Source organism: Moschus berezovskii, chromosome 16 (genome assembly GCF_049115385.1).
Source record: "Moschus berezovskii isolate FMDL1 chromosome 16, NW_MosBer_1.0, whole genome shotgun sequence".
Classification (NCBI taxonomy): Eukaryota; Metazoa; Chordata; class Mammalia; order Artiodactyla; family Moschidae; genus Moschus; species Moschus berezovskii.
In genome coordinates this window covers 66,183,617-66,208,265 of record NC_142475.1, presented here as the reverse complement: position 1 = coordinate 66,208,265, position 24,649 = coordinate 66,183,617, and the positions used below count along the sequence as shown (strand labels likewise).

Here is a 24,649-nt window from a genome sequence, read left to right as displayed (position 1 = left end):
ATTGTTTCCAGTTTTTAGCTATTACAGATAAAGCTGCTGGAAACATTTGTATACAGTTTTTGAGTGAACATAAGTTTCAATTTCTCTGGGATAAATGCCAAGAGTGCAATTACTGGGTTATATGATAGTAGAAGCTGAAACTCCAATACTTTGGCCACCTCATGTGAAGAGCTGACTCATTTGAAAAGACCCTGATGCTGGGAAAGATTAAGGGCAGGAGGAGAAGAGGATGACAGAGGATAGGATGGTTGGATGGCATCACTGACTCAATGGACATGGGTTTGGGTGAACTGCGGGAGTTGGTGATGGACAGGGAGGCCTGGTGTGCTGTGGTTCATGGAGTCGCAAAGAGTCGGACACGACTGAGCGACTGAACTGACCTGATGATAGTTGCAAGTCTAGTTTTAAATGAAAGTGTTAACTGTTTTCAAGAGTAACTCCACCATTTTACCTTCTCACTAGCAGTGTGTGAGTGATTTGGTTTTTCCCCATCTTCCCCAGCACTGGTTGGTGAGTCAGTCCTTCCTTGTACCTCCAGGGGTGTGTGTGTATGTAATTTTAGCCATTCTGATGGGTGTCTAGTGATAGCTCATTGTGGTTTTAATTTGAATTGCCTTAATGGCATCTTTTTTTCTGGGCTTTTCTCTTTTTTTGACCATCTGTATACTCTGGTGAAATGTCTCTTCATGTCTCTTGCCCATTTCCTAATTGGATTACTTGCTTTCTTATTGTTAAGTTTTGAGTTTATATTCTCCAAATAGGAGTCGTTTATCAGATATATGGCAAAGTTTGTAGCTTGTCTTTTTTCTCCTCTTAACAGGGTCTTTCACACAGTAAAAATTTAAAATTTGATTAAGCTTGATAATGCTTATCAACTTTTCCTTATATGGAACTTGCATTTGGTGTCAAGTCTAAGAACTTTTTGCCTAGTTTTAGATCCTGAAGATTTTTTTCCTATTTTTTTAAAAAAAGTTTTTATAAATTAACATTTTTCATTTAAGTCTATGATCCACTTTGAGTTAATTTTTTTTGTAAGAAATGAGGCTTAGGTTGAAATTCATTTATTTGCCTATGGAAGTCCACTTGCTCCAGCACCATTTGTTAAAAAGTAAGTCTTTCCTTCACTGAATTGCTTTTACACCTTTGTTGAAAATCACTTGGGCACATTTTGTAGGTCTGTATCTGAATCTCCTGTTCCATTTTTCTGTCTGTCTCTTCACCAGATTATTGTAGCTACATACCTTGAAGTTGAGTAAAATGATTCTTTTACAAAATAGTTTTAACTCTTATGGTTCCTTTGCCCTTTCCTATAAATTTTAGAATAATTTCACCTATATCTACAGAAAGTCTTGCTGGAATTTTTATAGGAATTATGTTAAACATTGATATCAATTGGAGAGAACTGATATTTTTCTATATTGAATCTTCCAGTCCATGAATATGGCATGTCTCTATATAGATTTTTTTTTTGATCAGTGTTTTATAGTTTTCAGCACATAATTCCTATACTTGTTTTGTGAGATTTATGCCTGTTTATTTCATTTGTTGAGTAATTATAAATTATAATGTATTTTTAATTTCAGCATCCACACGTTCACTGCTAGTATATAGAAATACAGTATGTTTATTTTGTGTCCTGTGATCTATCTTACTTGTTACTTCTATTTTCCTGTAGATTCCTAACGATTTTCTATGTAGACAATCATGTCATTAATGAATAGAAAAATTTTATTCATTTTTTTCAGATCTGTATGTCTTTTATTTCTTCCTCTTCTACTGACCAGAACTTTCAGCACTATGTTAATTGAGTGGTGAGAGAGGACATCCTTACCTTGTTCTTGATCTAGGAGGAAGCGTTTGCTCATCTACCACTAAGTGTAATGTTTGCAATATGGTTTTCATAGTTTTTATAAAGTTGAGGAAGTTCCACACTATATCTGCTTTTCTGAGAGTTTTTATTATGAATGTTTATTAAATTTTGTCAAGGTATTTTTCTGTATCAATTGATTAGATAGACTCTCTTCTTTAGCTAGTTAGTATGGTAGATTACATTGATTGAATTTCAAATATTAAACCAGGTTTGGGTCTCTGAAATAAACCTCACTTGGTTGTGATACAGAATTATTTTTATAGGTTGATAAATTCTATTTGGCAAAATTTTGTTAAGGATATCTGAATCTATTTTCTAGTTTTTTTTTTTTTCCTACTGTCTTTGTCTGATTTTGGTACTAGGGTAATACTAACTTTATAAAATGAATTGAAAATGTTTGCTCCCATTTTGTGAAAGTGAGTGTGTAGAATTGGTCTTATTCTTCTTTAAACATTTGGTAGAATTCTTTAGTGAAACCATCTGGGTAGGGAGATTTATTCCTTTCTTCTTTTTGAATTTTAAAATTATGAATTCAATGTCTTTAATTGTAGTTCAGTTCAGTTCAGTTCAGTCCATTCTAAAGGAGATCAATCCTGGATGTTCATTGGAGGGACTGATGCTAAAGCTGAAACTGCAATACTTTGGCCACCTCATGCGACGAGTTGACTCACTGGAAAAGACTCTGATGCTGGGAAAGGTTGGGGGCGGGAGGAGAAGGGGATGACCGAGAATGAGGTGGCTGGATGGCATCACCGACTCTGTGGACATGAGTTTGAGTGTACTCCGGGGGTTGGTGATGGACAGGGAGGCCTGGCGTGCTGTGATTCATGGGGTCGCGGAGAGTCGGACACGACTGAGCGACTGAAGGGATATTCAATTTGCCTGTTGCATAATGGATGAGTTGTGAAAGTTTGTGTTTTTCTATTTACTGGTATATTTTTGCTTAAGTTGTCAAATTTATATGTGTAGATTTATTCATAGTATTCTTTTATTGTCCTTTTGATATCTGCAGGGTCTGTAATCATATCTCTCTTTCATTATGAAGTTGGTAATTTGTATGTTCTTTTTTTTGTCTCTTGCTAGAACTTTGTTGATTTCACTGATCTTTTCAAGAACTAGCTCCTTGTTTCACTGATTTCTGTAATGATTTTCTGTTTTCAGTTTCATTGATTTTTACTCTTATCCTTATTACCTCCTTATTCTTGCTTTGCCTTTATTTTCTATTTTTCTAGGTTCTTGATTTGAGAGCTTATTCTTTTGAGAATTTCCCTCTTTTTCAATGTATACATTTAAGTGCTATAAATTTCCCTCTTAGCATTTAGATGTGTACCACACATTTTAATATGCTGTATGAATTTTCATGTTCATTCAGTGCAATTTACTTTTTAAATTTCCCTTGAGATTTTATTCTTAACTCATAGGTAATTCAGAGGCGTCTTAATTTTTCAGTGTTTGGAGATTATCTTTTTGTTATCAATATCTAGTTTGATTTCCCTGTGGTCAGAAAACAGTCTGTATGATTTCATATCCTTTAAATTTGTTGAGATTTGTTTCTTGGTGTGTGATATGGAATATCTTGGTATATGTTCTGTGTGTGTGTGTTCAGTTGTGTTCAATTCTTTGAGACCCTATGGACATACCCACCAGGTTCCTCTATCCATGGGATTTCCCAGGCAGGATACTAGAGCGTGTTACCATTTCCTTCTCTAGGAAATCTTCCCGACCAAGGGATTGGACCTGTATCTCTTGCGTCTCCTTCATTGGCAGGCAGGTTCTTTACCAGCTGAGCGGGGATAAAGCCCCAGTATATTCTGCAGGCACTTGAAAAGAATGCATATTCTGCTGTTGTTGGTTGGGTAATCCATAAATGTGATTTAGATCCTGTTGGTTGGTGGTGTTAAGTTCTTTCATATCCTTGCTGATTTTCTTTCTAATGATTCTCTGGTCATTTTAAAATACCAATTTGCTGATACTACTCCTATCAAAAATGAATTGATTTTATTAACTGCTTATTATATGCCAAGCACTCTTAAGTCTTTTATAAACATTATATAATTGAATCCTCCCAATAACCGAGTGTGTCACACATTATGATTATGACTTGCCCACCAAGATCACACAGCTAGTAAATGGCAGAGCTGGCATTCCAACCCAGGGCTGTCTGACTACTACATGTGTGTATGTAACCTCTGTGCCATCTGCTGTTCTAGCAGGAACTTAAAAGGCTTGATAAGTTTTCTTCCAGTTCCTGTTGAAGTAAGGATGCAAGTAAATAGTGATGGCTATGGAGAAAGTCCCACCAGGTACGGCTGGCAGCCTCCAAGGTGGCCCCCAGTGATTCTCACTTCTCGGCACTTGTACTCTTGTCCAATGCCCTCCCCTTGAATCCAGTCTGGACCTAGTGACATATTCCAATGGACATAATATGAAAAAAGTGATAGGATATCACTTCTGAAAATAGGTTAAAAGAGACTGTGGCTTCCGTCTTGGGCTGTTTGCTCTTTCTTGGCCTCATCTGTTCTGAGGGTAGCCAGGTGCTGGGTTGTGAGCTGTCCTGTGGTGATGCCCATGTGACGGGGAACTGATGTCTCTGGCTCACAGCCAGGGAGGACAGAAGCTGCCAACAGTCACGTGACTGAGCTCTCAGACACAGATTCCCCACACAAGCCCGAGATGGCCCAAACTCCAGCTGACACTTTGACTTACCCGAGACACTTGGCTAAACTGCACCTGGATTGTGACCCACAGAAACTAGCAAGTAATCAATGTTTGCTGTTTTAAGCTGCTGAATTTGGGGAAAAGCACCAAAAAAGAGAGAACAAAAATTCGTTTAGTTCAGTCACTCAGTCGTGTCCAACTCTTTGCAACACCATGGAGTGCAGCATGCCAGGCTTCCCTGCCCATTACCAACTCTTGAAGCTTACTCAAACTTATGTCCATCGAGTTGGTGATGCCATCCAACTATCTCATCCTCTGTCATCTGCTTCTCCTCCTGTCTTCAATCTTTCCCATCATCAGGGTCTTTTCAAATGAGTCAGCTCTTTGCATCAGGTGGCCAAAGTACTGAAGCTTTAGCTTCAGAATCAGTCCTTCCAATGAATATTCAGGACTGATTTCCTTTAGGATGGACTGGTTTGATTTCCTTGAAGTCCAAGGGACTCTCAAGAGTCTTCTCCAACACCACAGTTCAAAAGCATCAATTCTTCAGTACTCAATTTAGCTTGGGTTCTAGGGCTGCCATGTATGGCTATACATATTGGACACTGCAAAGTCTAGGTAGTACCATTCATATCCTTAGGAGATGAATCACAAGTCATTTCCCAGAAATTTCTCATGATCACAACCACTGAATTCTCATTATTCCCATTCATTCACAAATAACTGAAGCATTATTAAGTGCCAGATGGTATTCTAGGTGCTAGGAATTTGGCAATGAACAAGATAGGCTCTGCCCTCGGCACTGGTATAGGAAGAAAGACAATTACCACACGGACAAATTAAGTTTAGGTGCTATAAAAAGGCTGCACATGTGAGGGTGAGATTAAATGTTTGGAAGATATATTTTATGTTCTATAATAACACACAGGACGATGGTTGCATGTGTGCTAAATCGCTTCAGTTGTGTCTGACTGTGTGCTACCCTATGGGCTGTAGCCCACCAGGCTCCTCTGTCCATGGGATTCTCCAGGCAAGAATACTGGAGTGGGTTGCCGTGCTCTTCTCCAGGGGATCTTCCTGACCCAGGGATCGAATCCATGTCTCTTACGTCTCTTGCATTGGCAGCTGGGTTCTTTACCACTAGCACCACCTGGGAAGGACCATAGTCTATAAACAATAGATATTCTGTTCTTAACCATTTTTCCCTTTTCATTTTTGAAACTTGAGACAGTAGACAATGTTATATGTATATCAGTTCAGTTCAGTTCAGTCGCTCAGTCGTGTCCGACATTTATACAAGATGCTAGGGTTAACAATCTGTTAGCTTTTGCATTTGTCCTACTGGATAAAATGGTATTTTAAGACAATATGAATTGTTGAATACACTGAGTGGGAATACTTTGAAAATTTTATTATTACATTATAAAATGGATACTTGTGTGGGCTTGGTAGTGGTGGAGAAGAAGATTTTACAAATTTAGTACAACATTGACATTTGTGAGGCATATATTTTAAGACTAGGAGAGTCTTCAAAATTACAAACTGCACTAGGTCACATAATTTCACCATAAAACAGTGAAATATAACTGAAATATTTCACTATCTTGTATCATTAATGGTTTTCCATAGGTAATTTTTAGGGTTATTTTCTGGTTTAGAACCTCCTTTCCTTAGACTTTTTCACTTTTATTACCTGTACTAGTAGTTCGTTTTCTTTTAGGAGTCTTTAAAAAAACAAAACAAAACACTAAGAAGTCGAACTGAAAAAGAAAACCATGAAAGTCATTATATTCTTGACAATAGAAAGATATCAAAATGTATTAAGATGTTAGCCCATGAGGCTGACCCACACTTGGGATACGAACACATTCAATATACTAGCCTCATAGGGCTTATGACTTAAATGAAGCCTCCAGAAAATGAGAAACCACTATGTCATCAACCATTAGTCACTGAAACAGTGAATGCTAAAGGTCTTTGGTATCTAAATCACAGATCCATAGCAGGAGGGCATCTCTTTATTGCTATAGCATATGTGAGATCATTTTTAAGGAGAACAAAAGTCATATAGAATTTTCCATGCTGAATATCACATGAGAAACTGTTTTGGAACACCATACATTGAATTTTTAGCTTTTTGTCATAGATCAGCTACTATGGTTGATTCCTAATTTGTCATAAATTCATAAACACTGAATCTCAAGTTCTTTCTCTTTAATGAGGGTTGGTAATTCCAGTCTCTAAGGGCAGAGGTGAAGATAATCTGAGTCAGGGTTTTGAGAGGCCTTCATAAACATAAAAGCAACCCACAAAATTATGGTGTTATTATCAGGTATCACTCGCTTCACATTCCCAGTTTTGTTCCTTGAGCAGAATAAAAACACTGACTAGCTCAAATGGACACTGCATAAAGGGTTTAACTTACTTCTTTTACAAACCACTGACAGAAGGCAGGACCAATCCATTCTCTTGCATGAATGCCACAGTCCATCCAGACAGCTCTTTTGTAAGCATGTGATCTTCTGCCCAGCTGAAAACAAGAGTATTCATAGTAACCAATGCAAGCTTTTATTTTTGGATTCACTGACCTGCATAATTTAATATGGTTTCAGCATGATACTTCACTAGAATTGGGTTCATTAGGTAACCCATAAAAAAGACAAAGAGAGTTCCTATCGATTTCAGAAGTCCAGGCTTATTTATGCAGAAACTGTAAATTTATTGCTTTAATTACAAATCAAAGAAGTGGAAAATACATAAAGAAAAGGCAGTTGGTTAAATAGGCGTGCTTCTCCATTTTAGGGCTTCCCAGGTGGCGCCAGTGGTAAAGAACCTGCTTGCCAATGCAAAAGAGGTGTGAAAGATGCCAGTTTGATCCCTGGGTCGGGAAGATTCCCTGGAGGAGGGAATGGCAATCTTCCCAGTATTCTTGCCTGGAGAATCCCATGGACAGCGGAGCCTGGAGGGCCCCAGTCCATAGGGTTGCAAAGAGTTGGACATGACAGAAGCGACTTAGCACACACACATTCCATTTTAATATAATATGTGGCAGTTAAGTAAGAAGCTGAATTTTTCCCTTCCTTTTCTCAACCTGTCTCCCCATGCAAGGTAACAGAAATATTCCCAAGCAATATCCATTAAAGAAATAGCTATGTCTTGTAGGAAGACAAAGTCAAATTTTATTACAGTACATAAAGGAAACACAAAACAATTTGATTTGTAGAATCAAGCAATAAACTTTTCTTTATAACCCTGCTATATAAATTTCATCTATAACATGATTTCTTACCCACTAATTGGTAGGTGGCTTTTGACACTGATGGGAGATCTAATTTTCATTCATTCATTAATTCACTCAACTTATATTAACACTTTAAGAAATCCTTTTAAACATCAGACACAGTGCCTGGCCTTGGAGATTCTGAGATGAGAAGATGAGGAATTTATGTGGTAGTGGAGAGGGCAGAAATACCAGCAATTCATCACTATAATATGAATATGCAGGAGTTACTTTGGGGACATTGGGTGCTATGTGTCATTTTCCTGTGGAACAAACGAGGGCTTCTCAGAAGAGAAACACTTTGAGTAGGAGAGTAAAACTGCAAGCTTGCTTGGCAGACAAGTGAAAGAAGACATCTATCTCAAGCTTGGAAGAGAAGCGGAGCACACCATATTTGAACCACTGCTTCCAAGGTATGAGGAAAGAAGGGAGATGCAGCTGACACAGAGGCAGGAGACACATGACATTCCTAGATATGACATTCAGATAAGTCTTCATCCTGTATTCTATGGGAGGGGTGTGGGTGTGTGTGGCTAGTTAGGTTAGAGGATGGGGACTCATGAGGAAGTTCAGTCCTGAGGCCACGATTGTAATAGTCCAGGGAGAATAGATCCAGAAACAAGACTAGGTCAACAGCAGTGAGGACAAGAGAAGAGGTTGTGATAAATCCAGAAGACAGAAGAAAAAAAAATTGTCAGTTCTTCGTGTTAGATTTGAAGTGGTTAGAATAAGGAAGAGGAATTCATGGTGGTTCATGTTTCCTGATCTGGAGCACAGTGGTGCCATCGTGAGTCTGAGGTGCTTTGGTGAATGTCGAGATGAGGATGCCCAGCTCTAAAGAGCAGAGTCCACTGAACAGATAAGTCTGGAACGATAGCTGAAACCATGGGGTGGATGTGCTTCCGAGCCGGCAGGTAGGCAGAGAGCACAGCTTGGGGGAGAATCCTGGGGCCACCAGCATGTAAAGAAAGGACAAGGGAAGAAGATGCTCTGAGATGGGAGGAGAGCCAAGTAGAAGTCATCCAGAAGTTCTAGAGTCATTGTCATTGGGCAAAGGTCAGGGAGTCCAAGGTCTGAATGGTTGGTGAGGAAGTAGAGACAGTGATGTAGGAAAATCTTTTAAGATGTTTGGCTGAGAAGGAATGGAGAGCTATAGGTGAGTAGCTGGAGGACAATGCAGGCTCAAGGGCTGGGAGTGACGTATACCTTCTGACACACTGGTATATTTTTGCATCTGTTCATTGTAAGCAGCACCAACCCACAAATAATTTTGAAGGTCATTATTTTTGAAGCTCATCAGTCACTCTGAATAAGTTATAAATAGTATTCTCTGGGATACTCAATGGCAAAAATTAAATATGGCTCAAAAGCTTAAGGGAAAAAATATTTTTTCTTAAATTACTAGAAAAAAAGTGAAAGTGTTAGTCACTCAATCGTGTCTGACACCTTACAACCCCATGGACTGACAGCCCACCAGGCTCCTCTGTCTGTGGGATTATCCATCCTGGATACTGGAATGAGTTGCCATTCCCTTCTCCAGGGTATCTTCTGCACCCAGGGATCAAACTCTGGTCTCTTGTTTGTAGGCAGATTCTTTACTATCTAAGCCACCAGTCTTAAATTACCAGATGATGTTAAATATGAGACACTATGAAATACCATTTCACTTCTTTTCCTTATAAGTCAAAGCTGAAAAAGATGAATAGTAAATATTCAGTTGCTAATTTCTTATTTTTTTACCTTTAAAACATAAAGAGATCTTCCCTCATATGATTTTCCAATAGAGAACATGTGAATGAGACCTGAATGTGTTTTATTCAAATGATGCATCCAATTTTGAATCTAAAAGCAAATAAATTAAAGCCATGTTAGACTCACACAATTATGGAGCTTTTAATAAACAAAAGGTAACAGAAATACAATAGGTCTTGGAACTCAAAAAGCATGTATGGAGTATAAAATTTAATGAAAATCCAATTTTGTAGCCTTAATTTTCTTCAACATACCAAAAATTACACTTTATTTTCTGCTCTCATATACAAGTGCTTTGTCTTCATATCGTTCCCTTTTTAAAGCATACCTTTCTACTACTATTTGTCATTAACGTCTTAATGGCAAAATTTTACAGAAAATTAATCCATGTATTCTGGATTCTTTTTAAAAAATAAAAATTTATTTCTTTCATCTCCAAGTGTTTAAGAGGGAAAGAAAGAAGTAAGCTTCAGAAAAACCATCCCAACTATTGGGATGTGCTATATTAAGTCCTATATATTGTAATTTACCACTGAACAGAAGATGCTAAGAAAAAGGCATTATCTTTTGCATTTAAGATTTAGTCTATCCAGCCCACATCAGAGGGCATACCGTGAATAATTTCCCCAGTAATAGCAATATACTGACACTGATCCATTCACACACATTTATCTGTCATCAGGAAAAGGTATATTTGAGATGGATAAATAAGGCATTTAGAAAGATGGGTAACATTTCTGACTTAAAAGCCCAATAAGGGAGGAAGGAAGTCACAAAAAAGTGTCCCACTGTTCCAAGATGTGTAAGAGTCTAAAAAAGATATTTGGAAAGTACTCATATTTTCCTTTTTTTCTATTGCTGTTTAGTCTAATGAGCACATGTACACACATACATTTATGTATATGTATGTATGACTGAGAAACTCAGCACACACACATGTATATGTACTTATCATATTAATATATTTTAAAATTTTGACCTTTTTCTAGTGTATGTTAATAGCACTTTAAAGTGTCAAGTTATCTAAATCCTTTTCATTGCTGCTAACTTCAAGCTTCTAAAAAGTATGTTTAAAACATAAATTATGTGGATATAATTTTGAAAGTCATTATCAAGAGAACTAAACATTCTCTTAAGAATATAACAGGATCTCATTACTTCTATGACTGGCATTCCTTTGCTCAATTCAGAATTCAGGGGAAGAATGAAAAAATGTATGTACTCATTCTTTATTTGTTCTGTCAACGACCCCCTGTTTGGAAGTCTCTGCTTGCCACTGGAGATACAGTGGTGAACAAGAAAGCAATGGCCAGCCCCCATGGCTCTTGCAGCTTATTAGGAGAGGAAGGCATTAATCAAGTACTTAGTCATAATTAAAAATGGTGTTAGCTATTACATCCATGTTCTATGGGTGCAGGTAATATGCTGGGGCTGGGACAGGGAGTTCTGACCCATCTAGGAGAGTAGAACCAACTCTCTTCTTGCACAAACTGAGATTTGAAGAATAATTAGTTGTTGCCCAGATGTATAGTAGCAGCAGTGGGATGGGTCCCTATGTTTTCCAGATAAAATAAGTAACAGCAGGCTAACAGGCCCTGAGGAGCCACACATGCAGTTTGGCTTTGGGGGGCTCAAATTTGCAGAGGGTATGCGGCCAACATCAAAATTCACTCCACTGCTCAGCCAAACCATTGCCCTCATACTCTGGCTAGCTCAACATTCCATGGATTTCCAGTTAGGGTTTATTACCATTATTACAGTTGGCCCTCCATATCTTTGGATGCTGAACTGGTGGATACTGAGGGCTGACTGAACCATGCCGTTATACACGAGGGACTTGAGTAACCAAAATTCTGGACTCCACAGGGGGTCCTGCACCCAATGTCCTTTGGATACCACAGGCTGACTATATAGCAGCATCACCACACTCTTCCATTGCACTTCCCCTGTCCATTGTAGGGGTGGGTTGGGTAAAGAACGTGAAATTAAAATTATTTTGCTACTTCTCGTATATACTTCACATATAAAATGCTTAATGGAAGAGAACTGAGGTGCCTGGACATTGTAAAAGCTTAAGTATTCTTCACATAACTTCTGCCTGTGTCCCTATGCTTCTCCTCAGTCCTGAGACCTGAATGATAAAGATGCACTTGAAAAAAAGCCACAAAATGTCCTTTGATTACATACTTCTTCTAAGGAGTGATAAACTTCATAATTATACCCAGAGAGGGATCTTCGACTTCTCCAGGCTGGCAAACTGCTTCCCTTTTCCAGTACTTTCTGAAGATCTTCTATGAGGATGCTGGATTTGAAATGATAGACATGATTAAATGGAGATAACATAAAAATGAGTCAAAAGAAAATCAGGACTGACATTTCTAAAAATACAAAATGTGGGGAAGATGTTCTTTTTCAGAAAATAACAACTCTTAAATAAATGGTATAATGAATATTAAATGTAAATTACAGAACAGATGTTCACAAGTAATAATTATACTAATACTAACCACCATTGATGAAGTAGCTACAAGAATGGAAGGATGGGAACACTTATATTTACTGAGCACCTACCAGGTGATAGGCACTGTGCTGTGTATTTTATGGGGTTGGTCAAAAGGTTTGTTCATGTTTTTCCAAAACATCTTACAGAAAAACCTGACTGAACTTTTTGGTCATCCCAGTACATACATCAACTGAGTTAATAACTATAAAACCTACCTCATATGGTTATTTCCACTTTGCAAATGGGGAAACCAAGCCTCAAAAGGGTTAAGAACTTGCCAATGTCATTCTGCTAGTGATGCATAGCCAGAATTTGAACTTGGAACATGAACCCAAAACAGACTCAAGTCTGGTGTGACATTTTGAAAAATGAAACAAGACAAGTTCCTCCACTCCCTTGCCACAGCCTCCTTTTTAGCTGTTTCTATCTGTTCCTGTGCCTTTTGTCACGGAAAGACTTTCCTTATGTCGTTACCTAGCACACTTGACCCAGAGCTCAGAAAAGGGAAAGAAGCTGCCAGCTTCAAGAGGACACGGAAGAAGCAACCAGAGTCAGAAAAAGCTACTTTCACTGCCCGACAGTATCAAGGATGCCAAGAGAAGACAAGTTCAGGTAAGCAAAGACAAGTTCAGGTAAGCAAAGCGAATGCACTTGGGAATTGAAGGCTGTGGTCAGGGTTGGGGATTCCAGGGTCACTGAAATGTGTGGAATAGCTCCAGCTGCAGTCGTTAGTATCCTTGATGAGATGTCCAAGCTAGATATGGCTAGTTCCCCCAGTGTTCTCTCACCTCCTCCAACTAGAGCACCATGAAGTAACAAGATGCTCATTCATTTACTTAAAGATGTTAAAGAGCCTCTCAATGATTTTCCTGTTGTTGCTTGGTGATTTCAGTGCTATTAAAACAACATGTAATGGCATCTTTAAATGACTTTCAAAGTTGACCCATGTAAGTCACTTTATTCAAGAAATAAAAGACAATTTTTTTTGTCCACAAAAGAAGTAGATTTACTTAGGGTCATGCTGGGTGTAGGACATTCCTCTTGATTTACTCATTCGTTATTTACTGAGGACCCACTGTGGACAAAGCATTTAATCGGGAATTTATCATCAGCTTACTGTCCTTTTGGTTTCAATGTTTGACTTTAGAAACATCAAAAATCAAGGTAAGGTGGCATGGCACAGACTTGGTAAACTTGTTTGGTAGTTGCTTGCTGGGGCTCAAAATATGAGTGGAGTTTAAATTGTCAGTCTGAACATGATCTGTATTAGTTCTTTCTTTCTTCCCTAAGGAAACAAGTTATAGATGAAAGTAGCTTTGTATGGGTAAAGAATTTTACAGTATTGCCAGTGTGGCTGTAAAGAACCAAATGAACATCTTTGTCAATGTCCAGTCTTCTTGTGTTGTGAGCGAGTCTCGGGGGGGTCAAGAAAAATGCGAGTTTGATTAGAGATGAGATGGTTATAAATGGTCAACAAATTCCAGTTACTGCAGGCAGTCTTCAGCTATGATTCCCTCACCAGTACCATCTATCCATTTCTCCTGGATACTTTTATCTCTTTCAGGAAACTAAGGCGGGGATGGGGGGTGGGTAGTAAATAGACTTGCCAAAGCCAGCAAACTACAGAAGAACCTTCTTGTGAAGTTTCAATTTAAAAACATAAGACACACAAACACACAAAAGTTTTCAAAGGTATAAAGACCTTTACAGAAATGTTTACAAAATGAGGCTCTAGTGTATTGTTTTTGTATAATTTCCAAAGTGGGCAGACTTTTTAAATATAAACAAGCACAGATAATTTGTTTCCCCTTAAAGCAAGAGTGGGCTTCCCAGGAGACTCAGTGGTAAAGAAACTACCTACCCATGCAGGATATGCAAGAGATGCCAGTTCAATCCCTGGGTCTGGAAGGTCCCCTGGAGAAGGAAATGGTAACCCACTCCAGTATTCTTGCCCGGAGAATCCCACGGACAGAGGACCCTGGTGGGCTACAGTTCATGGGGTCGCAAAGATCAGACACGACTGAAGTGACTGAGCAGGCACAAGGTCATTCTCCATATTCATCACCAGAAAATTTCTGAAGTTCTGATGCTGGTCCATCTGTTTGTTTGGCACTGTACCCCTTCAAAAGCTAATATTTTCCCAGGAGTTTCGGTATGAAAAATCATGCTTCTGAATGAGTTCTTTATCATTATCAGTTGATAAATGACTTAACATATTACTAATAATATAATGAAATCCCCATTCAGAGAATAGTCAGAATAGTTCTAATTGATAATTTCTCCCATACAAGATTTACAGTAAAATTTTCTAACTAGTGTTGTAACCAAACTAAGAAAATTATGAAGTTTTTCAGTCTGACGTTGTGGAATCAATCTAGTTGGGTATTAGCTTCTCTGATGAATCAACACTTAAGCTTCTCAGTCTTGTTTTAAAATTTCCAGGTGCTCTCAATTGAGCTGGTCTTCGGAGCTCTGCTATCTATCCATTCATTTAAGCCAGTGATTCTCAAGACAGGCTGCTTTAAAAATCACCCACGAGTTTTAAAAAATATGCCACACTGAGCCCTACTTACACAAGAATCTCTGTGCAAAGGTATCAGGCCTTTCTGAAAGGCTCACAATGTGATTTTAATACATAGTCGAGCTCAAATTTAGGCTAACAATCTGGAAACCAGTAATTTAGACTAATTAATCTGGAAACTGACTGCTCTCAGTCTTCTCAGTTTACACATTAAATAAAAATGGAAGAAAGTATTAGAATATAGCTGGTCTTTGCATTCTCTTTCCTCCTGAGTATCCGTGCTGGGTGTGGTCAACAGCATCTATCCCTCCTCTCTCTTTGGACCTCTTGTTTTGAAAGGACTGGGAGACTGATAAGTACTTTTCCTTGACTCTCAAGTAACTATGGTTCTGGGTACGAATTTGTGAACCCTGCCAAAAGAGGAAGTTAAAAATCGGGCAGAGGCCATCTCCTGCTGGTGTGACCGTGTTGAGGTGGCAGAAACATGACTGTTAAGAGGCTGTCAGGTGTCTGGACTCAGATCTCTGGGGTCCACTCACCAGCTTCTTGACTTGAGAGGCAATTATGGTCACAAGAGTGGGGGCAGTTGTAGCCTGGGAACAGCTTCCTGACCGCCAGGCTGTCACACCAGGTCTGGCCCCATTTTTCTTGTCAAAGTGGCCAACTGGAAACCAGCAGATTGATGAGAGGCCCATGAAATGGGGTCCAAATGATTTTTTTTTTTTTAAACAGCTGTAGTTTCTTAGTTTCCTATGGCTGATTACTATTTCTATTCTAATCACGTGTGTGCTCAGTTGTGTCTGATTCTTTGCGACCCCATGGACTGTAGCCCTCCAGGTTCCTCTGACCATGGAATTCTCCAGGCAAGAATACTGGAGTCGGTTGCCATTTTCTTCTCCAGGGGATCTTCCTGACCTAGGGATAGAACCCACGTCTCTTGCATCCCTGCATTGGCAGGCAGATTCTTTACCACTGTGCCACCTGGATGTCCCAATGTATAGCATATACTTCCTTAAAAAGTCAATGAACATGCTAAAGTGTACTGTATCAAGCCTTTTTAATGTGATTATATCTTCATTGAGTTGTTTTCCTTTTGAAATAGTCAAAGATTTTTTCTAGATCTATTAAGAACTTTATACAAGTGATGATATCACTTAGTGCAAAATCACCTCCCCAAAGCTTCTAGGGTGGACAGGGAGTGAGTGTCAGACTTTGAAATTCCATTACCATTTTTTTTTAACAGGTATTTAATTTACAAAAGTATTGAAATTTTTTGTGGCAAAAGGAATCATTTCCTAGGTCATGTCATTAAGAGGGGTTGATCACCCAGGGGCTAGACACATGAGGTCACATTGTCTCTACTATAAAGATGAGTATATCTATATATTATGTATAGTTGTACAGAGTAAATTATAATCTTTGGAAAATACCCCAGGCTACAATAATATAACTCAATTAGAATGATCTCTACCTACCAGCCCTGGGGAATTTAATTGACTTACATATAATTATCTTCATGCCAACAAAATGAATAATTGTAAATGATTGCTTTCCAGGAGGAGACCACTGGTTTAAAACTCTCATTTTTTAAAACTCTCTTCTCTGTGGTATAAAGGGTGATATTTTATTCTATAGCAGTTCCACATGACCTATGCTTAATGAAAATAGACACTTGTTACAATAACTTGTATATTGTTTTCTTCCAAATAATAATTAATGAAGCATTTGAGTTTTTTTATTGAGGACCTATAGAAACAAGCTCTTCCCTACTAGGCATTCAGAGAATTAAAGCCTGTAGTCAGAGCTACAGCCATGACTAAAATGTGTTCAATATGAACAATGGTTTTATGCACAGCTGTGACTCTACCCTGTTATGGAGGCACAGATAAAATACTTTTCTGCAAAAAGCCATCAGTACTTTCATAAAGCTGTGCCTATCGCTCTGAGAGTCAAATATCTCCGGGGCCAGGAAAGGATGTTACTGCCCCATTAAACCCTCTGTCCCAGGCTTTCACAGAGACTAGAGCTCTCTCCCTTGACTGAGAGAGCCATGAACCCTTCCTGGGCCTCACCAGGGATCTCTGTGCCAGTTCTGGCAGTAAAAACACTAGCTTAAAAGTTGGAGTAGTTGAGAGGTTGTGTGTGCTCATCATGTCTGGCTCTGCGACCTCATGGACTGTAGCCAGCCGGGCTCCTCTGTCCATGGGATTTTCCAGGCAAGAATACTGGAGTGGGTTGCCATTTCCTTCTCCAGGTGATCTTCCTGACCCAGAGATCGAACCTGCATCTTTTGTGTCTCCTGTACCAGCAGGCAGGTTCTTTACCACTAGCAGCACCTGGTTAGTCATCTACAATTGTGGCCAAAATCATAGGATTCCAAACCAAGAGTAAGTCACTCCTTCCCATCTCACTCATTCACCAGCCTGCATTTCTCCCCCCAGATTTTGCACTTTCTCTCCATCTCTTCCCCCAACCTTTGCTTTTGTGCCCTCTGGAATTCTCTTTGATCGTAAATAAAATTCCTACATTCTCCAGTCTCTTTAGGGAACTCCCTCTTCTCATATTCTTGCACCAGAAGAAACTGGACTCTTTTAAGGACACAGACTCTTGGGTAACTTTCTCTACTCCTACTTCATCAGCATCCTCCTGGGTACCATTGGTACTGCTCTGTTAACCTTCTAACTTCCAGGAAAAGCTCACCCTCCCTTCAGCATTGTGCCATTCCTGGTTGCTTACCTCTAACTCCCTGCTACTTTCTGTGTCAGGAACACATTCTCTTTCCCCACCTCCAATCTTGCCATCAGCCAAGGAAATTCAAGATTGCTGAGGTGGCTTTATGGTGATTAACCTCACTCTCTCTTGACTGCATCAGCCTCAACGATCTCCATTCCACTTCAGCCATCTCCTTCATTGCTACCCCTATGATCCTGTCACCAGCCACAAGTATTCTACTCCAGAACTCTCAATGTCCAGCAGCCTACACTTTATCAAAACGTGTTTCCTTCCAACTTGTTGCCCTCAGTCACACTAAACCTGTTTTCACTGTAAATATCTTAATGCCCTGATTCTTCCATTTTGTTCCATCATTAAAAAAAATTTTTTTATTGGAGTATAGTTGCTTTACAAAGTTGTCAGTTTCTGCTGTACAGCAAAGTGAATCAGTTAAACACATATCCACTTTTTAGATTCTTTTCCCATATAGGTCATTACCGACTATTGCGTAGAGTGCCCTGTGCTATACAGTTAGGTCCTTTGTTGTTGTTTAATCGCTAAGTCATGTCCAACACTTTTTTGACCCCATGGACTGTAGCCCTCCAGGCTCTTCTGTCCATGAGATTTCCCAGGCAAGAATATTGGAGTGGGTTGCCATTTCCTTCTCCAGGGGATCTTCCTTACCCAGTGATTGAACCTGTGTCTCTTGTATCCCCTGCATTGGTAGGCGGATTCTTTACCACTGAGTCACAGTAGATCCTTATTAGTCATCTAGTTTATTTATAGTAGTGTGCACATGTCATTCACTATGGAGAACAGTATGGAGGATCCTTAAAAAACTAATAGAGTTACCATATGTCCAGCAATCCCATTCCTGGGCATGTATCTGAAGAAACCATAATTCAAAAAAGTAACATGCACCCTAATGTTCCATCATTCTTCCTAGAGCCTCCACTGATCTAGACTATCCAGATTAGACCCCATGGATGAATACTTGAGCTAGCATCTCACTAGAAACCTTAACTTTCTTGTCACCGTGTGCTTTTTGTGGTTCTAACCAGCAAAACGGCTCTGTATCAGTGCGGCAATCTTTCTTCTCTGCAGCAACCACTTTTATTGGTTCCTATCCCAGTTTTTTTCTTGGCAACACTCTTTAACCCCTATTTCTTTATTCTAAGTAGATAAATTTTGCTTCTCAGTTCATCCAGAAAACTGGGCTATTAGTTATGATCTCTTGCCCTGTTTCCCTGGTGACTCAACTGGAAAGAATCCACCTGCAATGCACAAGTCCTGGGTTCGATCCCTGAGTGAGGAAGATCCTCTGAAGAAGGAAATGGCTACCCCTGAAGTATTCTTGCCTGGAGAATTCCATGGACAGAGGAGCCAGGTGAGCAAGTCCATGGGGTCACAAGTCAGACATGACTGAGCCACTACCACTGCTACTACTACAGTCTCTTTAACCTGCTGACTGTCTTTGCCACAGTCTTAACTAGACCCACACTTACCTCTCTGGTCTTATAAAGTACTTTTCCTACCATTTAAAACTACTCCCTCACCTGTGCATTCTGTCATTCATCATCAGTTGCCTCCTTCCCTGCTGGTCACAGTGCCTTCAGGCCACAGTTACCCCCTACCCACACTCCAAATCTCAGGCAGTCACTGAATTAGCATCTTCCTCATCTCTGCCCTCTCCCTGTTGTAACTAAGAGTCACAGAATAGTCTGCTCTGTGCTGTGTTCTCACACTATGTTCACTTCTCTGTCTTCTGCTCCTGATACTCTAATCCTATCATTAGGGTTACCAGTGCAACTTCCATTGCCAAATCCAAAGGTTTTCTTGCAGTCCCTTTCTTGCAGATCACTGTGGCATCAGGTCCCACTGCCATCCCTTATCTCAAAAGATTTTGTTTCTTATTTGATGATTGGGACTATCTTCCAGCAGTTCCACACTCACTGCTTAACTAATACTGTAAAAAAACTCAAATTATTCAAATCTATCCACTTGGTCACCAAAGACAGAAAACTTGGAATCACCTGAGAGTTCTTCCTCTTCTACCTATATCCCAACAAATGCAGAGTCCAGGTGGTTTTGCTTCTGAAAGATTGTTTGGAATTCTCCTTTGATCCCGCCACTCTGGTCCTGACTCAGGGTCCTCATTCTCTTGCCTGGATTACTGCTGTAGTCTCCTCCTACCCCACCACCCAGCTACATGTGGCTCCCTTGCTCACATCCTACAATTGTGCAGCATCACCCATAAGATAGGTCTGAGTTCCTAACTCTGAACAGCAGCTTCCCACAACCTGGCCCCTCGCCCGACTTCTCGGGCACCTTGTCTTCCTACTCCCTGACCTGCACCAGTTCCCTGAGTACATACTGTGTTGCTTCTCGCCTTTGCTTGCATTTTCCCCTCTGCCTTCAAGGTCCCAAGTCTCATCCTTTGTCCAACTGATGCAGCTCCTGCAGAGTCTGGCTTTTGTCTGCCCGTCTCCGCATATACCTTCTAGGTGTGGATAAACTTCTCTCTTCTTCTCACACAGTAAATCCCTCCCACATGTACACTGATTACTTAAGTGAATGATAGAGAAGTGTGGTTGCTCCCCCTCCACCATTACACTAAGAAAGAAGCTCATGACTGGCAAACAGAACTGTGCCATATCTATGCTGGCTTCCCCAATGTGAAAAACAGAACCTGAAACACTATTGTTGGCACTTAAGACATAACCTAAATAAAGTTGCCATTCAGTTCAATTGAGTATAAATGAATTAAGCAATCAAAGAGCACGCTTACTTGTACTGGATGTTGGCTTCCTGCAGGAAGGTTAACAGGGCTCGGGAGCCATTGTGGGGAACGTGGACGTCGGTGACTGTTCCCTGTGATATCTGGGAGACACCTCCAGGCTGCCACAGGTCCACCTGTAGTGCAGGAACCAACCTATAATTCACAGTCAATGTCGGTGGGGAAAGATCCATGTCACAGTGTCAAACACATCATTTTGTTGGCTTACAGCAATACTAAAGCCATTTTAGAATTAGGCTCAAGTCTTTCATCATCAGGGTCAAACTCTCAATTGATTCTGAATTTAGTGTCCAAGTGATATCACATCCATATAGAATCTGATCATAATTTACAAGTAATAAATACCAATCTATTAGTCATAAGAAAAAAATGAGATAAACTAGTTTTAAGTATGACTTTGATATTGTTTAAAATACCTTGGCCACCTCATGCGATGAGTTGACTCACTGGAAAAGAGTCTGATGCTGGGAGGGATTGGGGGTGGGAGGAGACGGGGACGACAGAGAATGAGATGGCTGGATGGCATCACCGACTCGATGGACATGAGTTTGAGTGAACTCTGGGAGTTGATGATGGACAGGGAGGCCTGGCGTGCTGTGATTCATGGGGTTGCAAAGAGTCGGATACGACTGAGCAACTGAACTGAACTGAACTGAATGCTTGCATAATAGCAAGAAAGAGGAATACATAGATGACCCTTCATCCTACTATAAAGCAGATTGTGGTCCCTTGACAACATTCGTTATCTTTAGATGGAGCGCTCTCGTAATGCTGCCTCCTTCCATGATGCAAGCTTGTTCACTGATTCATACTCAGCTTTCACATGCCAATAGAAACATCCCTTTCTCAGGGGGTGGTAGGGAGCAGGGCACTTGTCATCCAGGGCAGGGCTCCTTGTCACAGTTCTTAGAGAATCTCATGTGTCTTTTATCATGTGTGCCTTTGCCCAGAATGTAAGCTCCATGAGGGCAAAGGATTTGTCCATTGAGTTACCAACCCATTCCAAGTGCCTGGCATGGTGCCTTGTGCATCTTAGCAACTCAGTCATTATTTGCTGCATAAGTGCAGACCCTGCGGGGTAACTGACTACAGATTCATCTCTCATTCAGTGTTTTGCAGGAAAGCAAAAGATCACTGTTTGGCTTACAGTAGAGCATGTGGTACACTGTCTAGTGCTCTGTGCCTAGTAGGAATTGCACATTCATTGAAAGAATGAATTGAACTCAGCTGGAGGAGAGCCTCAGTTCTATACAAGCCAAGAGCTGCACTTTCAGTAAGGCACAGTTTGTCTTTACAGGTCATGTCCATGTCTTCTGTTTGGGACTCCCTCTTCCTGCATTTCTGCTCTTGATCAGTTACAGGATCATGCAACCCTCACTCAGTTGTGCCTTTGTGAACCCATGGACTGTAGTCCACCAGGCTCCACCATCCATGAAATTCTCCAGGCAAGAATACTAGAGCAGGTTGCTGTTTCCTTCTCTAGGGGATCTTCCTAACCCAGGGATTGAACCCGGGTCTCCTGCATTGCAGGCAGATTTTTTACCATCTGAGCTACCAGGGAAGCCCCCTGAAACAGAGGCATTTATTTTGGGGACAAAAAGAGTTTACCTGTTTTCTTTCAGGCAGCTGACTCCTCCACCAACTTGCAAGGGCAAGCCTAACGCAGCTAATGTGCCAGTCCAACAAGCATAGGACGACAGAAGTGTGGGGTTGGGAGGGTGCTGAGAGGTCATTTGATCCATCTGCCAGCCCTTGGGCAAGGATGCGTCCAGGCCTGGACCAGATTGTCCCCAACTGATGCATCTAAACCACATCTTGTATGTTTCACAAAGATAAGCGTCAATGCTATCCTAATTTAACTCATATCCACATTTAACCAGATTGTCAGACATTTTCTTAATCCCTTACACTTTTTTTTTTCTTGTTCCATTCTTCAGTGGGGAATGACTGGTTTCTTGCTTCTGTGAGACAAAGTACCTTTCTGTCTTCCACTTTTCCTTATATGTTAAGACTTTCTAATCTTTTAATCATCTTTGCCTCTAAACCCATTACAGAGACAGATCTTGCTATTAAGGTGTATCACCTAATACCTGTGTAGATGAGGAAATAGTGCTGTATTTAGAGGGTGGAGAGCCACAGGAACCTGAAATATCTGAATAACCACTCTGGTGATGAGTCTGTGAGTGCTGTTTTCTGGGGCATATGCTAAAATAAGAAGCCTCATTCTACAGAAGAGAGTGTAGCTTCTCCATAGGAAAATTCCATGGAAGAAACATCCCCTACTGCCTGACCTGGAGAAGCCTTCCTAGGAAATGTCACCAGGAAGCAGTTGGTCTAAAAGAAACCAACAAAAAAGAACCTTCAAAAATCAGGAAGTGTATTTTGTTTTGGTATTAGTAAACTAAAATGAATTATCAGATTTTTCTTCAGTAATGTTTCAGGGAAAGGGTACTTGGGTAAATAACATGGATATTTCAGTCTTGGGTGGCGGCTGACGCCTACACTAAGATACAGGAGACTCCTACGTCTAAGTTATAGTAATACTCCTGTAATACTCACATGAGATTTGCAAAGTGCCACCCACTATATAGGTCATTCTAATCTTTTCTATCGGAGAAGGCAATGGCAAGCCACTCCAGTACTCTTGCCTAGAAAATCCCATGGATGGAGGAGCCTGGTAGGCTGCAGTCCATGGGGTCGCTAGGGGTCGGACAGACTGAGCGACTTCACTTTCTCTTTTCACTTTCACACATTGGAGAAGGAAATGGCAACCCACTCCAGTGTTCTTGCCTGGAGAATCCCAGGGACGGGGGAGCCTGGTGGGCTTCCGTCTATGGGGTCACACAGAGTCGGACACGACTGAAGTGACTTAGCAGCAGCAGCAGCAGCAATCTTTTCTATAAGACCTTGGGAAACGAGTTAATTGTAGATACATTTCATGAACAAGAAGACTCAGGTTCAGAGAGGCAAAGTCCTTTCCCAAGGATGCAGGGCTACCGAATGGTATTATTGAATGTGCTTAACTCCAGTACCCATCATTTACTGACTGGGTTAAGTATCTCCAGGATTTCCTGCAACTATCCCAGAACTAGAAACAACTTCCAATTTCCTGCCTTAATGTTCAAGAGGGTCTGCTTGGTGGCTTTCACATCCTGGTCTTTCCCACTAAGGGCTTTTTGCCCTGTGAATTCTATATGCAGGTATTTCAAAGTTCAAATCAGTCCACTGTGGGCAGGTTACCATCAGTCATTTCCTCAGGGCCTGATCCCATCTGGATGAAGTGATGAACTGGCTCTGAGCAGAAAAACTGGGTGACCCTGGATAGTGACCACAACATAGAATTAGCAACCTGGTCAGGATAGCCTAAGGCTGTTTGCAGACCAACTGTCTCAGGTCTTTACTGCCAAGGCCAACTGATATTCCAAGGAAAGGATGCTCCTCTGCAGAGTTTCTCACGTCGGAACTGGGTGGTTGTTCCCATGCGTTCCTTTCCTTCTATGACCACAAGTCACAGCCAGATCTGTTTAGGAGGTGGAGGAAGTTTAATGTAAAAGTTCACAGCATGGACTTGGGAATCCAATGACTCTGGGCTGGAATGCTAGCTTTGGCAGCATAGACTGTGTGACTTTGGGTGAGATTTTAACATTTCTGGGGGCTTCCCACATAGCTCAGCTGGTATAGAATCCACCTGCAATGCGGGAGATCTGGGTTCAATCCCTGGGTTGGGAAGATCCCTGGAGAAGGGAAAGGCTACTCACTCCAGTATTCTGGCTTGGAGAATTCCATGGACTGTATAGTCCATGGGGTTGCAAAGAGTTGGACACAGCTGAGCGGCTTTCACTTTCACTTAATATTTCTGAGTCTTAGCTTCCTCATCCAGACTGTGAAGATAATTTTATTTATTTTTATTTATTTATTTATTTATTGGAGGCAAATTATTTTACAATATTATATTGGCTGGTTTTGCCATACATTGACATGAATTCGCCCCGGGTTAACATAAGTTCCCCCTCCTGAACCCCCCTCCCACCTCCCTCCTCCCTTTATCCTCCCTCTGGGTCATCCCCGCATGCCAGCCCCGAGCATCCTGTAACATGCATTGACCCTTTTAAAACCTACTCACAGGTTTCTTTTTTTTTTTGGTAAGATTAACTGGAATAATAGAAGTAAAATACATAGCAGAGAGCCTGTCATAGTGACAACTTGAAAACCCTTAACTATTTTTTGTTGTTACCTGAAAAGTACCTGGGTGGTCAAGATGGTGGAGTAAGAGACCCTAATTCACACAAGGACACAGCAAAATTAAAACAATTTACAGGGCAGCTATCAATGAACATGACAGGGAATGCAGGAAAGAATTTCTTATAACGAAAGGTATAGGAAGGAACCACAATGAGACAGTACGATGGATGGAGATGCAGTATAGTCAAGACCACACCCCTGGGTAGGTGACCCACAAGCAGGAGGATAATCACAACTGCAGGAGTTCTTCCCAAGGAACAAGGGATCTGAGCCTCACATTCCGTTCTGTTCAGTCGCTCAGTTGTGTCCGACTC

General features: G+C 40.6%; 1 protein-coding gene across 1 annotated transcript in view; it reads right to left on the bottom strand.

Moving 5' to 3' along the window:
* The window catches only part of LOC148775264 (carboxypeptidase A6-like), a 70,923-nt gene extending 46,952 nt beyond the window's left edge, over window positions 1-23,971 (bottom strand). The window contains exons 1-5 of the mRNA XM_088844580.1: window positions 23,852-23,971; window positions 20,085-20,228; window positions 11,748-11,862; window positions 9,549-9,650; window positions 6,954-7,058 (exon numbers count right to left, since the gene is read on the bottom strand). Coding sequence (XP_088700706.1) covers window positions 6,954-7,058; window positions 9,549-9,650; window positions 11,748-11,862; window positions 20,085-20,228; window positions 23,852-23,895 — 510 coding nt within the window. The 5' untranslated portion in view covers window positions 23,896-23,971. The remainder of the gene's footprint in view (window positions 1-6,953; window positions 7,059-9,548; window positions 9,651-11,747; window positions 11,863-20,084; window positions 20,229-23,851) is intronic.
* Between the last annotated feature and the right edge of the window lie 678 nt (window positions 23,972-24,649).